Source organism: Chroicocephalus ridibundus, chromosome 2, assembly GCF_963924245.1.
Source record: "Chroicocephalus ridibundus chromosome 2, bChrRid1.1, whole genome shotgun sequence".
NCBI lineage: Eukaryota > Metazoa > Chordata > Aves > Charadriiformes > Laridae > Chroicocephalus > Chroicocephalus ridibundus.
This window is the reverse complement of record NC_086285.1, coordinates 169,530,523-169,548,633: the sequence shown is the minus strand read 5'-3', so window position 1 is coordinate 169,548,633 and position 18,111 is coordinate 169,530,523. Positions and strand designations below refer to the sequence as shown.

Sequence of the window (18,111 nt, the reverse complement as noted above, 5' to 3'; positions counted from 1 at the left end):
AAAGCCATCGGCGTGCCAGAGCCTTGCTGCCGGCGGGGGCTGGGGGACGGGGTGGGGGGGCCCTAATTCACCCCCCCCACCCCCCCCCCCCCCGAGATGGGGGCGACGGCGAGCGAAGTCTGGGGGTGGGGGGGCGGCGCGGGCAGAGACCACGCTGCGCCGTCCCCTCAAAATATCCACGTTTTATTTCCGCGCCCCCCCCTCCCTTCCCGGCGCGGACACCCCCCCCCCCGGCCCCCCCCACCCTCCGCCGCCTTCCCGGGGAGGGCGACGCTGGATAAGGGGCCGCGGGGGCAAGGGGGGGGCACACGGTGTCGGCTGTGCCCCCTCCGTGTGTGTCGTCCCCCCCCCCACCTCAGCCCAGGGGGTGTGCGTGGTGCAGCCGGGGTGGGGGGGGGCACCCCGCTCTCTGTGTGCGTGCCCGTGTGTGTGTGTCCCCCCCCCGTCTATTTTGGGGGCCGATAGACCATTTTCCTGCTCTTCAGCACGGACCATTTGTGGCGCTTCAGGTAGTAGAGGAGGGAGATGAGGAGCCCCGAGATCATCAGCATCTTGGGGGGGGGGGGAGAAAAAGGAGTCGAGGATGGATTTTGGAGGGGAGGGGGGGGGGTTTGGCACCGTACGGGGGTGCTGCGTGTCGCGTCCCCCCCCCGCCTCGGGGTGGGCACCCACCTTCAATCCCATGCGTTTGCGGTGGTCGTGCTCCGGCTCCGCCGCCCACCGCAGGAAGGTGCAGACGTCCTTGGCGATCTGCGACATGGTGGCCGGGGTGCCTGGGGGGGCGGGGGGGGCCATGTCTCAGCACCCTGGGGACCCCCGCAGCCCCCCACCCCACCCCGTGGGACGTCCCGGGTGCCTCTCACCGTCATCGAACTCCAGGATCTCGTTGTAGATGGGGGGGGCCATGCCGATGGCCTGCCCGGGGAAGTAGGGGTTGTAGTGCAGCCCCTCCCGCACCGTCACGCCGGCGGGGGGGTCGCAGTAGCCCGTGAGGAGGGAGAAGACGTAATCCTCCCCCCCGTGCCTGCGGGGAGGGGTCAAAATCAGCACAGCATCCCCCCCCACCCCCCCCAAAAAAAAACCCCAGCGAGGCCGGGGTCCTCCTCCCCTCGGCGGGGGGGGGGGGGTTCTGATGAGGATCCCGAGCTCCGCCGTGGGTCCGGGAGCCACGGAATGTGCCCCCCCCCCCCCCTGCCGTTTACCGGGCGTTGACGATGTAGCTGAGGTCGGGGGGCAGCGCCCCGTTGTTGGCGGCGCGGGCGGCCTCGGCGTTGGGGTACGGCTTCGGGAAGTAGTCGGAGATTTTGCCGGGACGCGTGAACATCTCCCCGTTCTCGTCCGGGCCGTCCAGAACCTCCACCTGCGCGGGGGGGGCAGCCCTCAGACGGGGGGGACTGGGGGGGGGACAGCCCTGAGATAGGGGGGACTGGGGGGGGACAGCCCTGAGCTGGGGGGGCTGGGGGGGGACAGCATGGAGCTGGGGGGGCAGCCCTAAGACGGGGGGGCTGGGGGAGGACAGCCCTGAGCTGGGGGGGGGGCAGCCCTGAGACGGGGGGGACAGCACAGAGCTGGGGGGGACTGGGGGAGGGACAGCACGGAGCTGGGGGGGGCAGCCCTGAGATGGGGGGGACTGGGGGGGGGGACAGCACGGAGCTGGGGGGGCAGCACTGAGACAGGGGGGACTTGGCGGGGGACAGCACGGAGCTGGGGGGGGCAGCCCTGAGATGGGGGGGACTTGGGGGGGGACAGCACTGAGCTGGGGGAGGCAGCCCTGAGATGGGGGGGACTGGGGGGGGACAGCCCTGAGCTGGGGGGGACAGCACTGAGATAGGGGGGACTGGGGGGGGGACAGCCCTGAGCTGGGGGGGGACAGCACTGAGATGGGGGGGACTCGGGGGGGCAGCCCTGAGATGGGGGGGACTCGGGGGGGGACAGCCCTGAGCTGGGGGGGACTTGGGGGGACAGCCCTGAGCCAGGGGATGGGGGGGGTTTGGGGGGGGGGGACGACAGCCCTGAGCCAGGGCAGCGGGGGGGGGGGGGGCAACCCTGAGACAAGGGGGACAGGGGACACACAGCCCTGAGCCGGTGTCATCGGGGGGGGACAGGGGACACAGACCCCCCTGAAATGGTGTCACTGAGGGTTCAGAGGACACAGACCCCCCTGTGCCGGTGTCACCGGGGGGGGACAGGGGACACACAGCCCTGAGCTGGTGTCACTGGGGGGGGACAGGGGACACAGACCCCCCTGAAATGGTGTCACTGCGGGTTCAGGGGACACAGACCCCCCTGTGCCGGTGTCACGGGGGGGACAGGGGACACGCAGCCATGAGCCGGTGTCACTGGGGGGGGGGGACAGGGGACACAGACCCCCCCTGCGCTGGTGTCACCGGGGGGAACAGGGGACACACAGCCATGAGCCGGTGTCACTGGGGGGGGGACAGGGGACACAGACCCCCCTGAAATGGTGTCACTGAGGGTTCAGAGGACACAGACCACCCTGCGCCGGTGTCACCGGGGGGGGACAGGGGACACGCAGCCATGAGCCGGTGTCACTGGGGGGGGGGACAGGGGACACAGACCCCCCCTGCGCCGGTGTCACCGGGGGGGACAGGGGACACACACCCCCCTGCGCCGGTGTCACTGGGGGGGACAGGGGACACGCAGCCATGAGCCGGTGTCACTGGGGGGGGGACAGGGGACACAGACCCCCCTGAAATGGTGTCACTGAGGGTTCAGGGGACACAGACCACCCTGTGCCGGTGTCACGGGGGGGACAGGGGACACACAGCCCTGAGCTGGTGTCACTGGGGGGGGACAGGGGACACAGACCCCCCCTGCGCCGGCGTCCCCGGGGGGGACAGGGGACACAGACCCCCCTGTGCCGGTGTCACCGGGGGGGACAGGGCACACACAGCCCTGAGCTGGTGACACCGGGGGGAACAGGGGACACAGACCCCCCCTGAAATGGTGTCACTGAGAGTTCAGGGGACACAGACCACCCTGAGCCAGCGACACCACGGGGGACAGGGGACACACACCCCCGTGCGCCGGTGTCACGGGGGGGACAGGGGACGCAGACCCCCCTGAAATGGTGTCACTGAGGGTTCAGGGGCCACAGACCCCCCTGTGCCGGTGTCACTGGGGGGGGACAGGGGACACAGACCACCCTGAGCTGGTGTCACTGGGGGGGACAGGGGACACACAGCCATGAGCCGGTGTCACTGGGGGGGGGACGGGGGCCACAGACCCCCCTGCGGCGGCGTCCCCGGGCCTCACTCACCTCCTCGGCCAGCGCCTTGGCCTCGGCCTCGGTGTGCGTGACGCCGATGAGGTTGCGGAAGGCCAGGTACTCCATGCTGTGGCAGGCGGAGCACACCTGCTTGTACACCTGGAACCCGCGCCGCAGGCTGCGAGGGAGAGGAGGAACAGCCGCGGGAGGAAGAAGGCACGAGCCCGGCCACCCCCCCATCCCGTGCCCCCCCCCGGCGTCCCCGTGGCGGTACCTGGCGTGGTCGAGGGCGGCCAGGGCTCCGCCGTGGCTCCAGGGGAAGGTCGGCGGGTGCATCTCCAGCTCCCCGGCGTCCAGCGCCGAGCGCAGGGCCAGCGCCAGGCCCCCCCCGCCCGCCGCCAGCACCCCCAGCGCCGACAGGGCCACCTTCCCCCCCCGCGACAGCCCCGAGAAGGACGACATGGGGGCCTGGGGGGGGGAAAGGGGGGGGGGACACGGACGTCAGGGAGCGGGGATGGAGACGGGGCGGGGGGGGACACACACAGTCTGGGCTGGGGACAACAGGGGAGGGCTGGGGGGGGGGACACGGGAGCGGGGACACTGGGCACAGCTGGCCGGGGGGGGGGCAGTGATACTGGGCGGGGGGGGGCCAGAGAGAGATGAAGGGGGGCACTGAGGACACCAGGTGACACTGGGCAGGGATGGGGGGGATCTGGGGACACCGGGCACTGCTGGCCGGGGCGGGGGGGGGACAGCCCCTATACTGGTGACACTGGGCAGGGATGGGGGGGGGGGAACTGGGGAGGGATGAGGGGGGGGGACTGGGGACACTGGGCACTGCTGGCCAGGGCCGGGGGGGGACGGCCACTATACTGGTGACACTGGGCAGGGATGGGGGGGGGAACTGGGGAGGGATGAAGGGGGGGAACCAGGGATACTGGGCACAGCTTGGGGGGGGGACACCAGTGATGCTGGGCAGGGATTGGGGGGGAACTGGGGACACCGGTGACACTGGGCAGGGATGGGGGGGAACTGGGGAGGGATGAGGGGGGGAACTGGGGACACTGGGTACAGCTGGTTGGGGGGGGGGGACACCGGTGACACTGGGCAGGGATGGGGGGGAACTGGGGAGGGATGGGGGGGGGGGACTGGGGACACCGGGCACTGCTGGCCGGGGGCGGGGGGGGGGCACACCGGTGACACTGGGGGGGGTACTGGGGACACTGGGCATGGATCGGGGGGGGACCAGGGACACCAGGGCAGGGGGGGGGAGGGACAGGGCCTGGGCAGGGGGCACCGGGCAGGGATGGGGGGGGCGGGGGGGAACAGAGCAGGGATCGGGCCCACCGGGCCGGGCAGGGATGGGGCGGGGGGGGGGAACCGGGGCCGGGGAAACCGGGGACACGGGGCAGGGCTGGGGGGGAACCGGCGACGTGAGGCAGGGCGGGGGAGGTGGGGGGGGAACCGGGCAGGGATCGGGCCCACCGGACCCGGAAGGATGGGGGAGGGGGGGACGACGGCCCACCGGGGCTACCGGGGCGGGCCGTGGCCCACCGGAGCCACCGTGCAGGGATGGGGCGAGGGGGGACGGGACACACCGGGGCCCATCGTGCAGGGATGGGGGGAGGGGGGGGACAGGGGGCAGGGATCGGGCCCACCGGGGACACCGTGCAGGGATGCCGGTGGGGGAACCGGGGACACCGGGCAGGGACCGTGGCGGTGAGAGGCGGGGGGGGGGGGGGGGGAGAAACGGGCAGGGATCGGGCCCACCGGGCCGGGCTGGGGCCTACCGGGGCCACCGGTCAGGGATGGGGCGAGGGGGGACCGGACACCGGGGCCACCGGTCACGGATGGGGCGAGGCGGGACGGGACACACCGGAGCCATCGGGCAGGGATCGGGCCCAGCGGGCAGGAATGGGGCGAGGGGGGAACCGGACACCCCGGTGAGGGATGGCGGGGAGCGGAGGGGGGGGAGACGGGACACCGGTGCGGCCGTTGCGGGCCCACCCCCGCTCCGCAGCGCCGCCCCCGCCCGGTGACCTTCCCGCCTCGGGGGGAAGGGTGCCGGGGGAGGGGGGACGGCGTGTCCCGGCGGTGCCGGACGCGGGTTCTCACCGTGGGGGGCGCGGCCCGGGCCCGCGGCAGCAGGAGGCGGCCGTAGGGCCGAAGCGGGAGGCTCCGCACCGCCGCCACCGCCGCCATCGCTCCGCTGCTCCCGGCGGCCGCCGCGACGAGGTCGAGGGGACGCCGACCGCCCCGCCCACCCCGCGCCGGACGTGACGTCACGCGCACGCGGCGCCGGAAGGCGCGTCACGCACCCCGCCCACGCCGTCCACACACCCCCCCCCCCCGCACCGCAATGGCACGACACCGGCTCCGCTCCCGCTCCCCGCCTTTATTGCAGCGCGACACCGGCACCCCCCCCCCGGGACGGGACCCCCCGGTACAGACTGGGGACACCCCACCCCCCCCGGGACCCACCGGGGAGAGACACGCACCCCCCCCCCCCCCCGGAACCGACGGGGGAAAGACCCCCCCCCCACCCGTACACACCGTACTGGGACCCCCCCCCCCCACCCCGTACGGACCGGGGACCTCACCCCCCACGCCGGGACGTTCCCCCCCACCGGTACAGGATGGGGACCCCCCCACCGGAACCGACCGGGGAAAGACACACGGACCCCCCCCCCCCCCGTACAGACTGGGGACCCCCCCCCCCGTACACACCGTGCCGGGACATTCCCCCCCCCCCGGTACAGACTGGTGGGACCCCCCCCGGTACAGACTAGAGAACCCCCCTCCCGTACAGACCGGGCCAGGACCCCCCCACCCCCCCCGGGACCGACTGGGCAGAGACACACACCCCCCCCCCCATACACACCATGCCGGGACCCCCCCCTCCCATACACACCGTGCTGGAGAGGCCCCCCCCCACCCCCCCCGTACAGACCATACGAAGACACCCCCCCCCACACTAGAGACCAGGGACCCCCCTGACCCCCTGGGACCAAAGGGGGAGATCTCCCCCCCCCCCCCAGATACAGATGGGGGACCCCACCAAGCCCCCCCCATACAGACCCCCCTGTACACACCAGGCAGCGATCGACCCCCCCCGGATACGGATGGGGAAGAGACACCCCCCCATACACACCGTGTCGGGACCACCCCACTACAGATAGGGGACCCCCCCCCCCCGTCCCCGGGACCGACCAGACCATGGCAGGACCCCCCCAGTACAGACTGGGGAGCCCACGGACCCCCCCCACCACAGCTGGCACACACCGACAACCCCCCCATACGGACCAGGGAGAGACACCCCCCCCCCACAGACCGTGCCAGGACCCCCCCAGTACAGATGGGGCCCCCCCCCAGCCCCCCAGGAGTGACCAGGGAGAGACACCCCCCCCATAAACAGCGGGGGCTGCAGCCCCAAGGGGGGTCCCCATGCCAGCACACCCCCCCCAACCCAGGGCAGGACCCACTGCCACCCCCGGGGGGGCTGGGCTGGGGCCGGTGTCCCTGTGCCATGGGGACAGGGACGTCACCCTGCCACCCCCCCAGCCGTGGGTCTGTCCCTGGGTCTCTCCGTGGGTGCAGCTGTGGGTCTCCCCGTGGGTCTGTCTGTGGGCCGCTCCATGGGTCCCTCTGGGTCTGTCCATGAGCCGCTCCATGGGTCTGTCCGTGGGTCCCTCTGGGTCTGTCCGTGGGTGCAGCTGTGGGTCTGTCCGTGGGTCTGTCCGTGGGTGCAGCTGTGGGTCTGTCCGTGGGTCTGTCCGTGGGTCCCTCTGGGTCTGTCTGTGGGTGCAGCTGTGGGTCTGTCCGTGGGTCTGTCCGTGGGTCTCTCTGGGTCTGTCCGTGAGCTGCTCCGTGGGTGTCTCCGTCCATGGGTCTCTCTCTTGCATTCTGCCCGTGGGTCCAGCTGTGGGTCTGCTCTCTGTGGGTCTGTCCGTGGGTCCCTCTCTCCAGCAGGGGTAGGTGCCGAGGTCCATCTGTGGGTCCGTCCGTGGGTCTGTTTGTGGGTCTCTCTGTGGGTCCATCCGTGGGTCTGGCCATGGGTCTGTTGGTCTTGACGTAGGTCCGGCCGTGGGTCTGTCTGTGGGTCTCTGCCGGTCTCCCCGTGGGTCTGTCCCGGGGTCTCTCTCTTCTGTTCTGTCCGTGTGTCCAGCTGTCGGTCCCTCTGTTGGGTCTCTCTGTGGGTCCGGCTGTGGGTCGGCCCCTCACTTCCAGCACAGCACGTTCCAGAGCAGCAGCCAGCAGGGGTAGGTGCTGACGTCTGTCTGTGGGTCCGTCCGTGGGTCTGTTTGTGGGTCCATCCGTGAGTCTCTGTGGGTCCGTGTGTGGGTCCGTCCGTGGGTCTCTCTGTGGGTCCGTCAATGGGTCTGGCCGCGGGTCAGCCCCTCCCTTCCAGCAGAGCACATTCCAGAGCAGCAGCCAGCAGGGGTAGGTGCTGAGGTCTGTCTGTGGGTCCGTCCGTGTGTCTGTTTGTGGGTCCATCCGTGAGTCTCTGTGGGTCCATGTGTGGGTCCATCCGTGGGTCTCTCTGTGGGTCCGTCCGTGGGTCCGTCCGTGGGTCGGCCCCTCACTTCCAGCAGAGCACGTTCCAGAGCAGCAGCCAGCAGGGGTAGGTGCCGAGGGCGAGGAGGGGGCAGAGGAAGGCCCCGTAGAGGTGGTGCTGCAGTAGCCCCTGGGCCAGCGCGGCCAGGAAGAGCTGCCAGCCCTCGCCCGCCGCCGCCGGCGCCTCCACCAGCTCCCGCTGCAGGAAGATGCCCAGCAGCAGCGTGGCCGCCGGCGTGGCCAGCACCAGCAGCGCCGCCAGCAGCACCCTGCGGCCCCGGGGGCATCGGGGGGGGGGGGGGGGGGCACCGTCAGCCCCGGCGGGGGACGGGGAGACACCCCCCGGTGTCCCCCACCCCCGGGGAGAGACCCCCTGGCATCCCCCCCCCCCCGCCCCCGGCATCCTCACAGCCCGGGGAGAGACACCCCCGGCGTCCCCTTGCCCCATGGAGGACCCCCAGCGTCCCCCCGCCCTGGGGAGAGATCCCCCCCCCAACCCCAGGGAGGAGAGACCCCCCCCAGCATCGTCACAGCCTGGGGAGAGACACCCCCGGCGGCGTGTCCCCCCCCCCCCCCCAACCCCAGGGAGACACCCCCCCGGCGTCCCCCTGCCCCACGGAGAGCCCCCCAGCGTCCCCCCACCCTGGGGAGAGATCCCCCCCCCAACCCCAGGGAGGAGAGACCCCCCCAGCATCGTCACAGCCTGGGGAGAGACACACACCCCCCCGGCACCCCCCCCCCCCCAACCCCAGGGAGACACCCCCCCAGCGTCCCCCCACCCTGGGGAGAGATCCCCCCCCCAACCCCAGGGAGGAGAGACCCCCCCCAGCATCGTCACAGCCTGGGGAGAGACACCCCCGGCGGCGTCCCCCACCCCCCCCACCCCAGGGAGACACCCCCCCGGCGTCCCCCTGCCCCATGGAGGACCCCCAGCGTCCCCCCGCCCTGGGGAGAGATCCCCCCCCCAACCCCAGGGAGGAGAGACCCCCCCAGCATCGTCACAGCCCGGGGAGAGACACCCCCCCCCCGGCGTCCCCCTGCCCCACGGAGAGCCCCCGGCGTCCCCCCACACTGGGGGGAGATCCCCCCCCCAACCCCAGGGAGGAGAGACCCCCCCCAGCATCGTCACAGCCCGGGGAGAGACACCCCCCCCACGGCGTCCCCCTGCCCCACGGAGAGCCCCCCGGCGTCCCCCCACCCTGGGGGGAGATCCCCCCCCAACCCCAGGGAGGAGAGACCCCCCCAGCATCGTCACAGCCCGGGGAGAGACACATCCCCCCCCACGGCGTCCCCCTGCCCCATGGAGGACCCCCAGCGTCCCCCCACCCTGGGGAGAGATTCCCCCCCCACCCCAGCATCCCTCTGTCCTGGGGAGAGATGCCCCCCCCGCCCCCCCCCGGCATCCCCCTGCCCCACAGAGAGCCCCCAGGATCCCCCCGCCCTGGGGAGAGATTCCCCCCCCTCCCAACCCCAGGGAGAGACCCCCCCAGCACCCCCCCCACCCCACGGAGAGCCCCCAGTGTCCCCTTGGCATCACCCCACCGCAGGGAGAGCCCCCCCCAGCATCCTCACAGCCCAGGGAGAGCCCCCCCGGCATCCCCCCACCCTGGGGAGAGCCCCCAGTATCCAGGGAGAGATTCCCCCCCCCCCAGCATCAGCCCACCCTGGGGAGACCCCCGGCATCCCCCTGATCCAGGGGAAGCCCCCAGTGTCCCCCCCCACACCCCAGAGAGACACCACCCCCCCCCCGCAGTGTCCCCCAACCCTGGGAGAGCCCCCCCCGCATCTCCCCAGCAGCCCCCTGTCCCGGGGAGAGCCCCCCCCCCCCCCCCAGCATCACCCTGCCCCAGAGAGACCCCCCCCCCAGTGTCCCCCAACCCCGGGGAAAGAGACCCTGCCCCAGGGAAAACCCCCCCAGCGTCCCCCCCCCCCGCCATCTCCCTGCCCTCCCCACCCCGGGGAGAACCCCCCCCCAGCAACCCCCACCTCGGGAAGAGCCCCCCCAGCACCTCCCCACCTTGGGGAGAGCCCCCCCGCTGTCTCCCCAGCATCCCCCCAATATGCCCCTGTCCTGGGGAGAGAACCCCCCCACATCCCTGCCCCACGGAGACCCCCTCTGGCATCACCCTGGCACCCACCCGTGTCCCCCCCACCCCAGGGAGAGCCCCCCAGCGTCCCCCTGCCTGGGGGACAGCCCCCCCCAGCATCCCCCCACCTCGGGGAGAGCCCCCCCCAGCATCCCCCTGGCCCCCCTGCCCCATGGAGAGCCCCCTTGGCATCCCCTTGGCACCACCCCACCCTGGGGGGACCCCCAGCGTGTGTGTGTCCCCCCCCCGGTGTCTCCCCAGCATCCCCCCAATATGCCCCTGTCCTGGGGAGAGAACCCCCCCCGCATCCCTGCCCCACGGAGACCCCCTCTGGCATCACCCCTGGCACCCACCCGTGTCCCCCCCACCCCAGGGAGAGCCCCCAGCGTCCCCCCACCTCGGGGACAGCCCCCCCGGCATCCCTGCCCCAGGGAGAGCCCCCCCCAGCATCCCCCCACCTCAGGAAGAGCCCCCCCCAGCATCCCCCCGGCCTCCCTGCCCCACGGAGACCCCCGCTGGCATCACCCCTGGCATCGCCCTGGCACCCACCAGCGTCCCCCCACTCCAGGGAGAGCCCCCAGCGTCCCCCCACCTCGGGGAGAGCCCCCCCAGCATCCCCCCGGCCTCCCTGCCCCACGGAGACCCCCGCTGGCACCACCCACCCCCGGCATCTCCCCGGCACCCACCTGCGTCCCCCCACACACACCCCCCAGGGAGAGCCCCCAGCGTCCCCCCACCTCGGGGACAGCCCCCCCGGCATCCCTGCCCCAGGGAGAGCCCCCCCCAGCACCCCCCCACCTCGGGGACAGCCCCCCCGGCATCCCCCCGGTCTCGCTGCCCCATGGAGACCCCCGCTGGCATCACCCCTGGCATCACACCGGCACCCACCAGCGTCCCCCCACCCCAGGGAGAGCCCCCAGCGTCCCCCCGACCGGGGCGGGGGTCCCGTCCCCTTCCCCCCCCCCGGCGTCCCCGCTCACTTGGGGCCGTTGGGCTGGACGGCGGCGGCGGCGGGGACCATGGTGGCGGCCAGGAGGAAGCCGAGGGAGAAGTTGAGGAGCGCCAGGCAGCCCAGCTGCAGCGCCAGGTACAGCAGCGCCAGCAGCTTCAGCGTCATCCAGCCCCGGTCGCTGCCGCCCCCCGCCAGCACCCTGCGGGGGACACGGTGTGAGGGGGGGGGGACACACACGCGCTCACTGGGCACGCCACCGCACCAAGCAGTGGTGACACCCCCGAGGGACGGGACGCCACCCAGAGGGATCGGGACAGGCCGGAGATCCTCCCGGCGTCCAACCTCTCCCGGCCCCTGGAGACCTCCGGGGGTCAAGCGGGGTGGGGGCAGCCCCCGGTGCCAGCCCCGGCTGGGGGTGGGGGGATGGAGAGCAGCCCTGAGAGAAGGGCTTGGGGGGGCTGGGGAGGGGGGAAACGCTGCCCATGAGCTGGCACCGTGCGCTGGCAGCACAGAACCCCCCCACAGCCTGGGCTGCATCCCCAGCAGCGTGGGCAGGGGGGCGAGGGGGGGATTCTGCCCCTCTGCTCCGCTCGGGGGAGACCCCCCTGCAGTGCTGCCTCCAGCCCCGGGGACATCGGGAGGACACGGAGGTGTCGGAGCGGGGCCGGAGGAGGCCCCGGAGATGCCGGGAGGGCTGGAGCCCCTCTGCTGGGAGGACAGGCTGGGAGAGCTGGGGGGGTTCAGCCTGGAGAAGAGAAGGCTCCGCGGAGACCTTCCAGCCCCTGCCAGGCCCTCGAGGGGCTCCGGGAAAGCTGGGGAGGGACTCTGGAGCAGGGAGGGGAGCCACGGGACGAGGGGGAAGGGTTTTAAACCAAAAGAGGGGAGATTGAGATTAAAAATAAGGCAGAAATTCTCCACGATGAAGCTGGTGAGCCCCTGGCCCAGGTTGGCCGGAGAAGCTGTGGCTGCCCCATCCCTGGAGGGGTTCAAGGCCAGGTTGGACGGGGCTCGGAGCGACCCGGTGCCGGTGACAATGTCCCTGCCCAGGGCGGGGGGTTTGGACTCGGTGGCCTTTAAAGGTCCCTTCCCACCCAAAGCATCCCGTGATCCCAGCACAGCTCCCCCCCCCGGACCCCCGGCACCTGTGGGTGTTGTGGGGCAGGGCCATGCCGGCCACGTAGATGGCGATGACGGTGAGCACCACGGCCTCCGACTCGGAGACGGGGAAGTGCTGGGTGGCCACGTGCTGCCCCAGCACCGGTAGGTAGTAGAGCGCCAGGCCGGCCGCGTGGCAGATGACCAGCGGCGGCACCAGCGCCAGCAAACCGGGACGGGACTCCTGCGGAAAACGGGGTTGGGGGGGGGATGAGGCCGGTGGGACCGCGGCGGGGGGGGGGGTTCCGCGGGGAGGGGACGGGGAGGGGACGGGGAGGGGACGGACCTCCCCGCCGGCGTGGTCACTGTCCCAGAGCCGCTCGGCGCCGCCCGTCTCGCTCTTGCTCAGCTTCATCCAGAGATCCAGGGCGTGGGGACGGTCAAGGGAAAGGAGCGGAGAAGGTTTGGACACCCCCCCACAAGCCACCCCACCCCCCCACCGCCTCCGCCCAAAAAAAAAAAAAAAAAAAAGGATATCTTGAGGATGAGGACGAGGATGAGGAAGCCGAAGGCCGGCATGTAGACGCCGATGGAGACGAAGCGGGACAGGGAGGGCAGGAGGTAGAAGAAGTAGGACTGGTGCAGGCGCTCCAGCAGGTTGTTGAGCTTCCGGAACATCCCCTCCAGCGTCCTGCGGGCACGGCGAAGGCGGCGGGGGGGGGGGGAAACTGCACCCCGGGACGCCCCCCAAGCCCACCCCCGACCCCAGGCTGCCCCCGAGCCCGCGCTCACTTGCCCACGGTGGTCATGTCGTACTTGTACTGCCGGAAGCTGTTGATGCCGCGGAGGGTGATGGCTTCGATGCGGTAGCGGAGGAAGAGGCCGTGGTCGCCGCGGGGCTGCCCCGAGGCCTGGGCCAGCACCATCAGCAGCAGCGTCTGCAGGCTGTGGGCGAAGGCGGGCAGCGAGTCCCAGTCCGAGCGCGGCAGCTGCCGGGAGGAGAAAAGCTTTAAACTGGGAGAGGGGAAGACGCTCGGACTGGGATGCGAGGAAGGAACGTCTCCGGGCGGAGGGTGGGGAGTCGCCGGCCCGGGTTGCCCAGGGAGGGGGGGATGCCCCGTCCCGGGAGGCTGGACGGGGCCCTGAGCAGCCTGGGCTGGTGGAAGACGTCCCTGGGTGGAATGGGGCGATCCGTCACGTCCCCTCCCACCCAAACCAGTCTGTGAGCCGGCGACCCAGCAACCGACAGGCCGGGGGGGTTCAGCCTGGAGAAGAGAAGGCTCCGGGGAGACCTTCCAGCCCCTTCCAGGCCCTCAAGGGGCTCCGGGAAAGCTGGGGAGGGACTCTGGAGCAGGGAGGGGAGCCACGGGACGAGGGGGAAGGGTTTTAAACCAAAAGAGGGGAGATTGAGATTAAAAATAAGGCAGAAATTCTCCATGACGGAGCTGGTGAGCCCCTGGCCCAGGTTGCCCGGAGAAGCTGTGGCTGCCCCATCCCTGGAGGGGTTCAAGGCCAGGTTGGACGGGGCTTTGGGCAACCTGGGCTAGTTGAAGATGTCCCTGCCCAGGGCAGGGGGTGGCACTGGGTGGCCTTTGAAGGTCCCTTCCCACCCAAACCAGTCGGTGACTCCATGACACGAGCCAGGACGCTCTCGGCCGCCTGTGACGCTGGCCGGGCGGGACAGGAGCCCCCCCAGCGCGTGTCCCCGCGCGCCGGGGCGGGCCCACCTTGCCCTGGATGGTGCAGAGGAGGCCGTTCTTCTGGCAGAAGGCGTGGAAGAGGTTGAGGAGGTCGAGGTTGGGCAACTGCCCGTTCAGCCCTTCCACCGCCACGTCGAAGCTGGTGACCACGTCGCTGCTCAGCTCCAGGGAGATGGCCGCCTGGATGGCCCCCGCCCGGCCCAGCGTCCCCGAGGAGCGGATCTCTGCGGGCACCGCGTCAGCGCCGCCGGCACGGACGGGGAACGGCCACGGACCGCCCCCCGCCGCCACCGAGCCCCCGCCTCACCGGTGAGGTTGACGTCGTGGTAGGCCTCCAGCCAGGCCTCCATGCCCAGCAGGTCGTGCTCGTTCACCAGGAAGATGATGTCCTTCGCCCAGTAGATCTGGCCTGGAGGCAACGGGGAGGCTGCGGCAAACCGGTCCCTGCCCCGGCACAGCCCGGCACAGACCTGGCAAAGCCCGGCACAGCCCCAGTGCCTGGCACAGTCCCGGTAAAGGCTGGCACAGCCCCAACAGATCTCAGTCCCTGCCCTGGCAAAGGCCAGAAGAGCCCCGGTGCCCTGGCACAGCCCTGGCAGAGCCTGGCAAAGCCCGGCAAAGCCTGGTCCCTGCCCTGGCAAAGCCCAGCACAGCCCCAGTGCCTGGCACACACCTGGCAAAGCCCGGCACGGTCCTGGTAAAGCCTGGTCCCTGCCCTGGCAAAGCCCGGCACAGCCCCAGTGCCTGGCACAGTCCCGGTAAAGGCTGGCACAGCCCCAACAGAGCTCAGTCCCTGCCCTGGCAAAGGCCAGAAGAGCCCCGGTGCCCTGGCACATCCCTGGCAGAGCCTGGCAAAGCCCGGCAAAGCCCAGTCCCTGCCCTGGCAAAGCCCAGCACAGCCCCAGTGCCTGGCACACACCTGGCAAAGCCCGGCACGGTCCTGGTAAAGTCTGGTCCCTGCCCTGGCAAAGCCTGGCACAGCCCCAGTGCCTGGCACAGCCCCGGCAAAGCCCGGCACGGTCCTGGTAAAGCCTGGTCCCTGCCCTGGCAAAGCCCGGCACAGCCCCAGTGCCTGGCACAGTCCCGGTAAAGGCTGGCACAGCCCCAGCAGAGCTCAGTCCCTGCCCTGGCAAAAGCCAGAAGAGCCCCGGTGCCCTGGCACAGCCCTGGCAGAGCCTGGCAAAGCCTGGCAAAGCCTGGTCCCTGCCCTGGCAAAGCCTGGTCCCTGCCCTGGCAAAGCTCAGCACAGCCCTGGCACAGCCCGGCACAGCCCCGGCAGAGCCCAGTCCCTGCCCTGGCAGAGCCCCGGTGCCTGGCACAGTCCCGGCGGAGCCCGGCACAGTCCTGGTAAAGCCTGGTCCTGCCCCAGCAAAGCCTGGCACAGCCCTGGCAGAGCCTGGTCCCTGCCTTGGTAAAGCCTGGCACAGCCCTGGTGCCCAGCACAGCTCCGGCAGAGCCCAGTCCCTGCCCTGGCAAAACCCAGCACGGCCCCGGCAGAGCCTGGCACAGCTCTGGCAGAGCCCAGTCCCTGCCCTGGCACAGCCTCAGTGCCTGGCATAGCCCCGGCAAAGCCCGGCACAGCCCCAATGAAGCCTGGTCCCGCCCCGACAAAGCCCGGCACAGCCCTGGCAAAGCCCGGTCCCTGCCTTGGCAAAGCCTGGCAGAGCCCTGGTGCCCCGGCACAGCCTCGGCAGAGCCCCGGTGGGACCCGCTCCCCGTGCTGCCCCCCAGAGCAGCCGGGTCCCCCGGGACCGTGGGCACCCAGCACTCCCACCCCCCACGTCCCCACCGGGCAGGGACCCGCCTGGGGACGGGGACCCCCCCCGGCCATCGCCCCGGCACCCCGGAGCACCCCCCCACCTCCCCAGGGCCAGGGCTCACCTCGGAAGTAGGAGGCGAGGGCCAGCATCAGCCCCACGGCCTGGTTGTTGTGGGGCCCCTCGCTGCAGGGCACGCTCAGCACCAGCGCCTCGGTGCTGGCGGCGCGCGGCGCCCGCAGGATGCCGTACACGTTGGTGCCCTTCACCATCTGCCGAGGCAAGGGGAGGGCTGGCACGGTGGCGGGGGGGGACAGGGGACGACAGCCTCGGCCGGGCCCCCCCCAGCTTCAGGATAGGGGTTTTTGGGTGGTTTTTTTTTTGGGGGGGGGGTGGGGGGGGTGTCTGTACGTACGTAGCGCTCGCGGAGCTCGTCGGGGAAGGGCAGGGTGCGGGAGAAGGGCTGGCGGTGCACCTCCAGCCCCAGCGTCCACATCGTCTTCTCCAGCCAGGCCACCGGCATGCCCCTGGGGAGGGGGACAGGCGGGATGGTGGACCCCCCTCCCCCCCCAAAAAAAAACACCCACCTCCCTGCTGAGGGGGGGGCACCGCCGCCTGCCAACCCCCAAGCTCACCCCGCTTTCTTCTTGTGGCCGGCAAACTCGCGGGCGTAGGAGAGGGCCCTCTCGCCGAAGAGGAACTGCTCCTCCACCATGGTGGAGCCCATGGCGTTCTCCGACATGTAGGTGCGGGGGCCAGCGGCTGGAAGGCCAGGGCCAGGAACCAGCCCAGCCCCGCCACGTAGCTCAGGGCGCTGGGGGGGGGACACAGAGGGGGGTCAGGGGTGTGGGGGGTCACCCCCGACATACACACACACACCCCCCCCGCCGCGCCCCCCGGCACTCACCAGAGCGGGGTGTTGAGGCGCAGGACGAGGCGGGAGAGCGCCCGCCGGCAGTGGGGGTCCGACAGCAGCCCCATGGCGGGGGCTCGGGCTGCTGGAGGGGGGCGGGAAAGGGGGGAGGACGGGGTCCACAGAGGCACTGGGGGGCTGCCCCACGGCACCCCTCGCCCCGGGGCTGCCCACGGTCCAGCTGGGACCCCCGCAGGCAACCGCAGCCCCCCGGTGAGCCCCACGGGCCTGTCCCCAAATAGCCTGCCCCTGCCCCACAGCCTCTGTCCCTGCCCCACACGCACCCCATGGCCCCATACTCGCCCCACATGGCCCTGTCGCTGCCCCACACAAACCCTGTGGCCACCACCCCTGCCCCACATGCACCCCAGAGCCCCATTCCTGCCCCACCCACATACCCTGTGGCCCCGTCCTTGCCCCACACACACCCACGGCCCTGTCCCTGCCCCACAGCCTCTATCCCTGCCCCACAGCCTCCATCCCTGCACCCCACACACACCCTATAACCCTGTACTTGTCCCACACGGCCCCAGCCCTGCCCCACACGCACCCCACGGCCCTGTCCCTGCCCCACAGCCCCATCCCTGCACCCCACACACACACCATGGCGCCTCCCTGCCCCACACACACCCCACGGCCCCGTCCCTGCCCCACAGCCCCCCCCCTGCACTCCACACACACCCCACAGCCCCGTCCCTGCCCCACACACACCCCACGGCCCCGTCCCTGCCCCACAGCCCCCATACCTGCACCCCCACAGCCCCCAAGGCCCCGTCCGTGCCCCACGCCCCCCACAGGCCCCATCCCCTACACGCCCCCCACAGCCCCACACGCACCCCACGGCCCTGTCTCTGCCCTACACACACACCCCCTGCCCCATACCCGCCCCACACCCCCCTCCCCGCCCCACAGAGACCCCCGTCCCCCCCCACCTCTGGGCCCCGCCGCCCGCGCAGGCCGCTCAATCGCTGCCGGAACGGGGCAGGCGCGGGGGGTGGAGCGCCGAGACATCGATGGGCACCGCCCGCCCCGCCCCGCTCTGCGCATGCGCCGTAGGGCAATGGGGGGTCAATGGGGCGGGTTTGGGGGTCAATAGGGGTGTTTGGGGGTCAATGGGGGCGGGTTTGGGGGGTCAATGGGGTATTTGGGGGTCAATGGGGGCGGGTTTGGGGGGTCAATGGGGCAGGTTTATGGGGGTCAATGGGGCTGGGGAGATCAAGGGGGGGGCTTGGGGGGCAATGGGGGCGGGTTCGGGGGGGTCAATGGGACTGAGGAGGTCAATGGGGGGGTTTGGGGGGGTCAATGGGGGCGGTTTTGGGGGTGTTAATGGGGGGTTTGGGGGGGTCAATGGGGCGGGTTGGGGGTCAATGGGGGAGTCAATGGGGGCGGTTTTGGGGAGTCAATGGGGGGGTTTGGGGGGTCAATGGGGCGGGTTGGGGGCAATGGGGGGTCAATGGGAGCGGTTTTGGGGGTGTCAATGGGGGGTTTGGGGGGGCAATGGGGGCGGGTTCGGGGGGGTCAATGGGGCTGGGGAGGTCAATGGGGGGGTTTGGGGGGGTCAATGGGGCGGGTTTGGGGTCAATGGGGGGGTCAATGGGGGCGGTTTTGGGGGTGTCAATGGAGGGTTTGGGGGGTCAATGGGGCGGGTTGGGGGGCAATGGGGGGGTCAATGGGGGCGGCTTTGGGGGTGTCAGTGGGGGGGTTTGGGGGGGCAATGGGGGCGGGTTTGGGGGGTCAATGGGGCTGGGGAGGTCAATGGGGGGGTTTGGGGGGTCAATGGGGCGGGTTGGGGGCAATGGGGAGTCAATGGGGGCAGTTTTGGGG

General features: G+C 71.8%; 2 protein-coding genes across 2 annotated transcripts; both read right to left on the bottom strand.

Annotated features, from left to right (window-relative positions):
- Positions 1–234: 234 nt before the first annotated feature.
- LOC134512330 (cytochrome c1, heme protein, mitochondrial) lies at positions 235–5,512 on the bottom strand. The gene is made up of 7 exons (XM_063327724.1): positions 5,345–5,512; positions 3,504–3,697; positions 3,281–3,407; positions 1,203–1,360; positions 864–1,024; positions 673–773; positions 235–551 (listed from the first exon to the last, which is right to left on the bottom strand). The coding sequence occupies exons 1-7, from the start codon at positions 5,429–5,431 to the stop codon at positions 447–449; spliced, it is 933 nt and encodes a 310-aa protein (XP_063183794.1). The 5' UTR covers positions 5,432–5,512; the 3' UTR covers positions 235–446.
- A 1,313-nt stretch (positions 5,513–6,825) lies between these two features.
- Positions 6,826–17,263, bottom strand: GPAA1 (glycosylphosphatidylinositol anchor attachment 1). The gene is given in 14 exon segments (XM_063327713.1): positions 6,826–8,052; positions 10,851–11,021; positions 11,965–12,161; positions 12,264–12,347; positions 12,455–12,608; positions 12,710–12,906; positions 13,645–13,841; positions 13,925–14,026; positions 15,499–15,646; positions 15,790–15,901; positions 16,010–16,127; positions 16,130–16,188; positions 16,282–16,372; positions 17,220–17,263. Coding segments are annotated over 13 exon segments (1,857 nt in total). The 5' UTR covers positions 16,356–16,372; positions 17,220–17,263; the 3' UTR covers positions 6,826–7,808.
- Positions 17,264–18,111: the final 848 nt, after the last annotated feature.

Coding starts and splice junctions, on each gene's coding strand:
- LOC134512330 (XM_063327724.1), bottom strand. CDS start 5,431: ATGGCGGCGGTGGCGGCGGTGCGGAGCCTCCCGCTTCGGCCCTACGGC. Junction 3,408..3,503: donor GCCGCCCTCGACCACGCCAG/GTACCGCCACGG, acceptor TCTCCCTCGCAG/CCTGCGGCGCGGGTTCCAGG. Junction 774..863: donor GATCCTGGAGTTCGATGACG/GTGAGAGGCACC, acceptor CCGCCCCCCCAG/GCACCCCGGCCACCATGTCG.